At 42.4% G+C, this 9,156-nt stretch overlaps 1 protein-coding gene across 1 annotated transcript; it reads left to right on the top strand.

Moving 5' to 3' along the window:
- Positions 1 to 434: 434 nt before the first annotated feature.
- On the top strand, positions 435 to 7,187 carry LOC100710538 (uncharacterized). Its single transcript, XM_019356217.1, has 14 exons — positions 435 to 610; positions 1,248 to 1,453; positions 1,620 to 1,763; positions 2,151 to 2,289; positions 2,370 to 2,910; positions 3,396 to 3,537; positions 3,662 to 3,805; positions 3,888 to 3,950; positions 4,193 to 4,251; positions 4,623 to 4,813; positions 4,900 to 5,300; positions 5,617 to 5,716; positions 6,344 to 6,545; positions 6,623 to 7,187. Exons 1-14 carry the CDS (start codon positions 488 to 490, stop codon positions 6,757 to 6,759), a joined length of 2,592 nt encoding a protein of 863 aa, XP_019211762.1. The 5' UTR covers positions 435 to 487; the 3' UTR covers positions 6,760 to 7,187.
- The last annotated feature ends 1,969 nt before the right edge of the window (positions 7,188 to 9,156 follow it).

Here is a 9,156-nt window from a genome sequence, read left to right as displayed (position 1 = left end):
CTCAAAACGTCTTCCTCAAGAATATTAAGAAAAGTTTCAGAATATGCAGGCTTGCAGTCTATATGTATGATCTGACAGAATCTAAATATAATTCTTTGTTGTAAACATGTGCTGCTTATGTGAATGTAAGTCCTGTGAGATTTTAAAACTGTCTTCAAAAGAAGCAAAGTAGAAACTATCATGTGCATTAAACTGATTTTTCAGGCGTAACCTTATGTTTACGGGATAATAATGACACTGTCTGTGTGCCAGAAATAAGAGAAGTTAGGTTTCATTTACTCTGTGCAGATGAGCTCACCTCATTTACAGTATATATATTTTTAAACGGGCATGTTTTCCTGTTCAGACCAGTTTTGCAGCTCTTATTGTTCTCTCACATAGCGTGCATGCCACTAGACTTGGCAGGACTGTGCCCTGCTTCGTATATAAAGATGCTGCAGGTGGATGTGAGCAGCATCTCTGGAGACAGAGTTGGGATTGGAGGATCATGGCTTCCACACTGATGCTCCTGCTTCAGCTGCTCCTGGTCTCACTGGTGTCGGCTTCTCATTACTTTGGGGGAACCACGACCTACACCTACAAAGGAAGAAACCCTGATGGCTCATTTAATGTGAGATACACAACTTTTAACTGTACTTAATATTAATCACAGTATAAGTGAACCTGTTTTCTTGACTATGTGACAGAATCTCCTCATCTTTTCACACTGATTATTCTTATGGCTTTATTCATTCTTGTATCATCTGTGGACAGGTCGGATTATTCAGATAGAATGATCAGAAAATGAAATTTAAAAATGTAAAAAGTGTTGCTTCTTAACTTATCCATACATTTTTAAATATATAATTTTTTTTTAAATGCACTAGTGCACATGTTGTCTTTTATAAAAGTTTAAACAAATGGCAAACTTTATTATTTTTAAAAACTGTTGAATAAAACTATTAAAAGTCAGGTGTCAAATAGATCTTACTGAAAAATGTTCATCAAAAAATGTATCATTGATTATTATTATTAGTAGTATTAGTATTGTGTGTTTCACTTTCTTCACCTCTAAATCCAGACTGCCTTGACTAATAAATGGCAGCAGATGTGGCTTCCATGATATACATTTGTTACTGATGGTGTTAAAAGTGTGATCACGTGATCAAAAACAGATACAGAGCCTTCTTCATACAGATAACATGGAGTGATAAACTAAAATAACTGGTGAGAATCTGACTGAGTTGCTTATATGATGTTTTCCACAGGTGGAAATTCGGGACAGAGACACCTATGATGGATGTTACTACTCCCTCTACTGGTATTGTTCCAGTGGATACTGTGGCTATGTCTCCAGAAGTCAGAGAGGCATACTGGACAGCAGCACCAATACTCCACTCTATAACAGACAATGGTGTGAAGCTGAAAGAGTCACCACGCGGGTCGTCCCGACCAACAGACCTTTTGAAATGCGGTGAGCATGTTTTTAGTTGAAGTATGATGATAATGTTGATGTGCTGCATTATGTGTAATTATTGATGTTAGTTATTGATCTAAAGTCACCACAGTCATTAAATCTAATATCATCATAAAACGAGAGCTTGGTGGGTGAATTACTGTGTTATTTCCAAACATACCAGGGTTGCGAGCTGCTGCTGGATCCCCACACGTACCTATTACTGGAGCCATTATTGGTACTTGAACACTCTTGTGGATTTGGGAGAAAGATCTGACACTGGAAAACCAAACAGAGCACCAGAAACTGCCATCCTACCTTTCCTCAGGTAAGCTTCCTGAAACTGATTTAAACTATTAACCTCTGAACTGAAATCTGCAGAATTTCAAAATGTCATCATCCTGCGGCAAAACCTGATTATCTCAAAAAGGGAAACAATAAACTCATTTGTTTCTATCAACTTTTTATCAAATAAAATAATCATATTTTTCATTTGATTATTAATTTAATTTGTACTGTAAATGTTTATTAATGAGAACTCTACCAGTTGCTGTATAACTACTTTGTAAGGTTATTTTTCCTTCAGCTTTCTCAATGAACATATTTTTCTTTCTGCCTTTTTGATCATTTTTCTATAAAAGATAATCATGCTAGTGAATGATTCATGTTACTGTGTGAGACACTGAGAGAGACTTTGTTAATGTGTTTATTAAAGAGTTCCTGAAAACTGCCCACGGACTTACAAGCTGATGTCATTTGATCCTGATGGAGACAAAGTCAGATGCAGATATGGAAATCCAGGAAGTGGCGAGTGCTACGGCTGCACGCAACATTCAGGCTTCCACTTACACCAGGTTAGCTGATGTTCTAATCCACTGTACAATAACTGATTCATGTTTTGCCTCTTTTAACTACAAAATGTTCTCATCGTTAGGACTCCTGCACGTTACACTACCAATACACCAATGCTGACGCGTTGGTGAATTCATTTGAGTTGGTGGTGGAGGATTTCCCACAAGGACACATCAGTCTGAGATACTCTGATGGATCCCAGTCCTCCAGGTCTCCTCTGTCTGCGAGACGGAAACGATCCGCCACCATGTATCCAACAGCTACATATCCCCCCACTACCACATCATGGTGGTGGTGGACAACTACAACAGCCGCACCCACTACAACTACAGCTCCACCCACTACAACTACAGCTCCACCCACTACAACTACAACTGCACCATGGTGGTGGTGGGGGTCAGCTACAGCCGCTCCCACTACAACTACAGCCGCACCCACTACCACATCATGGTGGTGGTGGACAACTACAACAGCTGCACCCACTACAACTACAGCTGCTCCCACTACAACTACAGCTGCTCCCACTACATCTACAGCTGCACCATGGTGGTGGACTACGGGGAGTCCGCTGCAGGCGACCTCTCCTCCCCTCAGTAAACTACCGTTGCAGTTCTCTTTCCTTGGTAAGGCCCAGTTTTGTCTCAGTGTTTCATGATGTGATGATGCTGCACACTCCAGCCTGCACTGTTCTCAGCATGTTGCTGCTTTCATGACTCTGCGCATGAAGACAGCCACTGATTTAAGACTTGAGTTTGTGGTAGAAACAGCTGATCACAACAGATCTTTAAGGCTTTTTATATATTCAGTTACCTACATTTATATTTTTTTAAATCATTTTAAGTGTGTATTCTTCTTATTGTGTTTATTTGTTACGTTTATTATTTTTTCCCAAATAAGTTGTAAAATGTACTCATTTACTTACGTGACCCACAGTTTATCTTAAAATCTTAATATTAGTTTTACCTGTTTGCACTGAATTCTTCAGCAGCCCAAGAATCAAACCACACTTCACGTTTGTTTAAAGCCTTAAACGTTTGCCGTGCAGACGGCTGCTTCTTCCTTTTTTGTTAATGGATGCTTATTTGTTACTATTCTAACTGTACTCCAGTGGATCCACCTGCTCCTTCATGCCAGGAGGGACTATACTTGCCCCAGTTTGTGCACCCAACACCTGCACACGGACAGCGCATTCACGCAGAGGTCAACAAAGAGGTGGAGATCAGAATCAAAGCACAGGCTTCATATGCAGCGTGAGTGAGACAAAGCTTGATTGAGGAGGCCTGATGGCAGCGAAACATTATTATCACTTCAGCAGGAAAGCTCAGATCAGCATGAAAGAGCAAATCCTTGTTTCCTTTTGCTGTTTTCTTACAGAATACAAGATATCATCATGAGTGGGCCAATGAATATGACCAAGCACAGAACCGCACATAATGAGTTTGTGCTTCGGTGGACGCCGTTCTCCAGCGATCTGGGGGATTATTTCCCAGTGTGCTTTGCTGTTGAATCGGCGACAGGGTTAGCCTCAGTTTTATTCCTTTAAAGACAGAATTAGTTTGGGAGAGGAACGTCATGATTTAACTCTTTGTGGGTTTTTCAGGTCAGCAGTGACCAGTTTTCCAGGCAATACCCACTCTCATAACCACGGCACCCCGAGTTCACAGTAAGTGACTTTTTATTGTTTTTAGTGCTTTAAAAAAAATCTTATTTTCTGTCTAGGCCTCAGAAGTTTAAATAAATGTGCTTTTGAAATAAATAATGCCACTATGAACAAATTAGATAATGAAGCTCTCCTCATTTGATTTAAGCCTTACAGTCTCAAGAGTGTTTGAAGAAAAAAAAAAAAGGGAATTATTTAATTCACACATTAAGTCAGCCTATCATTGTTCACTAATGTCTCTTCAGGTCCGGCGTCTATCAGTCCGAGATGAGGTGTGTCGTCTTAAAAGTTGGAACTGAGGAAAGTGAGTCTAAAGTTCACTGATATCAAAATTAAAAAAATAAAAAATAAAAAATTAATAAAATTAAATAAATATAAAATAAAAATAAAAACAGAAAATATGTCAAATTTTTTGACATATTTTCTATTTTCTATTCTCAATAATGGGTTTTTTAGACTTCACTGCATCCCAACTTTTTGAAATTGGGATTTGGAAAATTTTTACAAATTTCTGGCAACTTTTAAATAAACTGAAAATCTTTAAATCTATTGTGTTGGACTGCATTAGGCTCGTGTTAATGAACAGTCCTTTGAATGGGTATCATAAGGTAAATTATGAGTCTGTATGTTCTTTTTACATCATAACATATTTTGTATGTTTTTAACTTGTCTCAGTTAAAACCAAGGTGACCTGCTCTGAGTCTGAAATGAGAGTAGAGGTGGAGAAATCGTCCCTCCGTGGACTCCGTGAGGATCAGCTGCGTCTCAGTGAGCCCAGCAACACCCTCTGCAGCCTGGAGAGATACTCCAACAGCACTCACATCATCGGCGTCATCCCTCTCAACGCCTGTGGCACTCAGATCGAGGTAACCACAGCTCATTTGTGTCTATTCTGTTGTTGTTGTTTTAGATATGAGAACGAGGACTGACAGAGTGATGTTTGACTCTGCAGGAAGACGAGGAACATCTCATTTTCAAGAATGAAATCACCACAGTGGATGACAGCAGTGCTCTGATCACCAGGAAACATAACCTGGAAGTAGAGTTCTACTGTCAGTATCCCAAAAAGGGGAACGTGTCACTGGGCTTCACAGCACACAGGAAGAATGTGGAAGTGTTTGATAAAGGCTTCGGCACGTTCACCTACCAGTTTGAGTTTTACCCCGACAACCAGTTCAGAACCATCATTGATCCGAGTTCGTACCCTCTGGAGTATGACGTAGGGCAGAAGATTTACATGGAGATAGACGCTTCCTCCATAGTCAATGGCACCGAGATGTTTGTGGAGTCCTGCAGAGCCTCACCGTACGACAACCCCAATTACCAACCAACCTACTCCATCATTGAAGACGGGTACGCATGAGAACACGTTCTGTCTGCACTGTTTATCCATCCATGATGGATGTGCTGATGGAAGTGAAGTGTATATTATTTAAGGCACATCAGTTACCTCAACATTTGATAATTTGGCCAAGTTTGATACAAAAACCCACCATTGGATCAATATATAAAAGAAAAGAAGGAAAACCAGAGTTTTACCAAAGTTTTCTCTTTTCTTTGATTATGAAATGCTGTAGAAACCCTGTGACGTCTCTGCATCTGCAGCAGCTTTGACTGTAAGACATGGAGTCACAGCAGCTGTGTCGTCTTTGTGCTCTGCTCTGATTAGGTGCCCCGTGGACCCAACTGTGATGATCCATGAGACCGACAACAAGAGACAGTTTAGATTCTGCATCGAGGCCTTCAAGTTCATCGGTTTGCACGATCAGGTAAAGAACTGTGGGATTAGACTGGATATCTAAAAGCACCAATCAATATGCCCAATTAAAGGTATTTATTTAATTTTTAGTTGCTCTTTTAAAATTTGCTTAGTTCTGTTATGTGCTTCTGGTGGAAAACTATTTCCACTATTCGTCAAAGTCAAATTACTTTTGAGACTCTAAATATGTGGCAAATGTATAAAAATGGCTGTAATTCCAGACAGTTCTCATTCCCGACGCGTAACATAACAATGATGAGAAAGTAGATTTATTCCAAACGGTTCTCATGTTTGCTGATGTTTCCGAACGCATAACATACCGACGAATTGTCACATGGTGTAATATGTTATGCTTTGGGATGAGAACCTTTTGGTAATTCCTGAACAACTAAGGCAGTCCTTCTATTAAACTGCTTGAATCACCTTCTTTGTTTTCATTTGAAATCTAATGTACAGAGGCAAAATTACAACAGAAAACTGTGCAGAAACATATGAACTTAATCAGGCCGTGATATTTGTGCTTTCTTGTAGCCCAGGATGTAAAAGCAAAGGTTTGACTGCAGCTCTGCTCTTGTTCCACTAGAGGGGGCAACTGTAGGTCTGCTGATATACTGACAGTGTGTCCTGTTTCCCTCAGGTATACATCAGCTGTTCAGTAATGATGTGTGAAGCAGGGAATCCCGACAGCAGGTGCTCACAGGGATGCATCAACTCCACATCAAACGATCACCACCACTCCCACCGCCGAAAGAGGGACTCTGCCATCCAGACTGCAACGCACTTCATTTCCCAGGGTCCTCTGCGCTTGAAGAGGTCAGCAGACATCAGCATGAGTGCAGGTATGGAAACACAAAGTGCTTCTTAACATTAGCTGCTTTGTTTGAGTTAGACTAAAAGGTTCTTTTGTGGTCTTCAGGGAACAACCTGAACCTGAACCTGGTCTTCATCGCTGGATGTCTTCTTGCTGCTGTTGCCATGATCTGTGGAGTGCTCCTGCACAGGGCCAAAATGTCAAAGGTCAAATACCAGCGTTTGGCCTCGAGTGACAGTTAAGACAGCAGTGTAATCAGAATACCAGTTCCTGCATTAAACCTGAACCTGTTTTGATCATTTTGCTGTCAGGGTTTCAGTGTCTGTGTATCTGCTCATGTTTAAATCAATCATGAATTTAATTCTTTATAATTCAGCTTAATCATGTGTAGCGTGAATTCACAGCTGTATTTGTGTTTGCGAGCTTTAAAGGAGAACAGAAATTCCATCACTGCAGATATAAAAGAAGACTTGATCAATTATTGGATTATTGTTCAGTCATGCAGCTTTACAGCAGCTTTTATTTTTATATGTTAGAGTGTGACTTTCAGGACGTGTTACTGTTGATGTGTGCTCCTCTTTCCTCATAATTTTTGCTTTGAATATCTATGGCTATCATTGGACTGGTTATTATACACCTTTGTTATCAATCAATAAAAACATACATGTTAGTGCCTTTGTTTCATTCGTTTCAAAAGTTGGAGAGGTTCCTCTCCTCAGTCAAAGTGTTACGTCAGTGCTCTTCATCAGCATCACATGGTGCATATAGAGTGCCTTGAAAAAGTATTCATACCCCTTGAACTTTGACACATTTTGTCACCTTACATCCACAAACTTTGATCTTTTCAGTGACAAACCAACACAAAGAAGCACAAAATTGTGAAGTGGTACGAAGGCGATACATGGTTTTCAAAATTTTAAGCAAATAAAAATTTGAAAGTGTGGTGTGCATTTGCATTCAGCCCCCCTGCGTCAATACTTTCACTGCAATTACAGCTGCAAGTCTTTTGGGGTATGTCTCTACCAGCGTTGCACATGTAAAGATCGAAATTTTTGCCTATTTTTCGTTGCAAAGTAGCTCAAGCTCAGCCAGATTGGATGCAGAGCGTCTGTGAATAGCAAGTTTCAAGTCTTGCCACAGATGGTCAGTGGGATTTCTGTGTTAGGATGCCTGGGTCGTTGACCCAGGGTTTTTGGGTTTATTATATTATTTATAATTTCTAGTCTTTGGTTTCTTTGAGTTCTGTCTTATGGTTTATGTCTCTGTCTTCTCTAGTTGCTCTGTCTCCCCTGTCAGCTGTATCCCCTTGTTAAGTTCGCGTCTCTGTGTTATGTTTCCTGTTTTACTTTGAAAGTCCGTGTTTCATATTTGTGTATCTGGTTTTGCTTTCCTTGTCTCGTTAGTTCTGATTTGCCCCAGCTGTGTTTCCCTCCTGTTGTCCATTCCCTGATTGCTCCCTCTATGTATTTAAGCCCTGTGTTTTCATCAGTCCTTGTCGCGATCTACCCTTAACTTGCTGTGTGTTTTGTCTACGTAAGTGTATTTTGTATTCTTAGTTTTGTTACACTTTTGGGTTCAGCATTAAAGCTGTTTTGAGTTCACGTCTGTCTCCGTAGTCTGCACTTTGGGTCCTCTTCCTGTCTGCACACAGCCTACACTTAACAGAAGATCGCGACCAGAACATGGACCCCGCAGACTCTTTTTCCTCGGAGTACTACGCTGAGATGGAGCGGATGGTGAGTCTGCTCGACCGCATTGCCGAGTCACAGGATTTACGGACTATGGCAGTCGGGCTAAGTGCAGTAGATGCCATCATTCGGCATAACCCTCAGCTTTCTCAGTTTGCTAAGGACACTAAGTTGGATAGCACCATTACTGCCTGGAGAGAGCAAGTCAGGGCTAGTGAGCTTGCTCTCTCACTCTCTAAATCTCCCCCATCGCTGCCTCGGCCAGACACACACTCCCCACCTGCCTCTACGCTGCCACGGACTTCCTCTCCTTCCACACGCCAGCTGGGACCTTGTTCGCCTGTCCGTTCACCAGCCTCTTTCCTGGCAGCTATGTGGTCAGAGGATGAGGAGGTGGTGTCTGTTTCTCCACCAGTTCCGGTTTCCTCATCCCGAAGGAAACGGCGCCCTCGCCACCGCCACTCCTCTCCTCCGTCACCTGTCCAGCTACCTGTTTCCGCTGGAGGGTCCAAGGGGCCCGTCCAGCCTTCTGTTCCCGCTGGGGGTTCTGGAGAACCGCACCAGCCTTTGTCCGTCTCCGCTGGAGGGTCCGAGGGGCCCATCCAGCCTTCTGTTCCCGCTGGGGGTTCTGGAGAACCGCACTAGCCTTTGTCCATCTCCGCTGGAGGGTCCGAGGGGCCCATCCAGCCTTCTGTTCCCGCTGGGGGTTCTGGAGAACCGCACCAGCCTTTGTTTGTCTCCGCTGGAGGGTCCGAGGGGCCCGTCCAGCCTTCTGTTCCCGCTGGGGGTTCTGGAGAACCGCACCAGCCTTCCGTCCCCGCTGGAGGGTCCGAGGGGCCCGTCCAGCCTTCTGTTCCCGCTGGGGGTTCTGGAGAACCGAACCAGCCTTTGTTTGTCTCCGCTGGAGGGTCCGAGGGGCCCGTCCAGCCACAGCAACCTGTCTCCGCTGGA

The sequence above is a fragment of the Oreochromis niloticus genome, unplaced genomic scaffold, assembly GCF_001858045.2.
Source record: "Oreochromis niloticus isolate F11D_XX unplaced genomic scaffold, O_niloticus_UMD_NMBU tig00001296_pilon, whole genome shotgun sequence".
NCBI lineage: Eukaryota > Metazoa > Chordata > Actinopteri > Cichliformes > Cichlidae > Oreochromis > Oreochromis niloticus.
This window is presented reverse-complemented; position numbering and strand designations above follow the sequence as displayed.

What these genes read in the sequence shown, in the direction of transcription:
- LOC100710538 (XM_019356217.1), top strand. Translation starts at nt 488, where the DNA reads ATGGCTTCCACACTGATGCTCCTGCTTCAGCTGCTCCTGGTCTCACTG. An exon ending in GTTGCAGTTCTCTTTCCTTG is followed by an intron (nt 2,911 to 3,395) that starts GTAAGGCCCAGT and finishes ACTGTACTCCAG; the next exon opens with TGGATCCACCTGCTCCTTCA. An exon ending in TACTCCATCATTGAAGACGG is followed by an intron (nt 5,301 to 5,616) that starts GTACGCATGAGA and finishes TGCTCTGATTAG; the next exon opens with GTGCCCCGTGGACCCAACTG.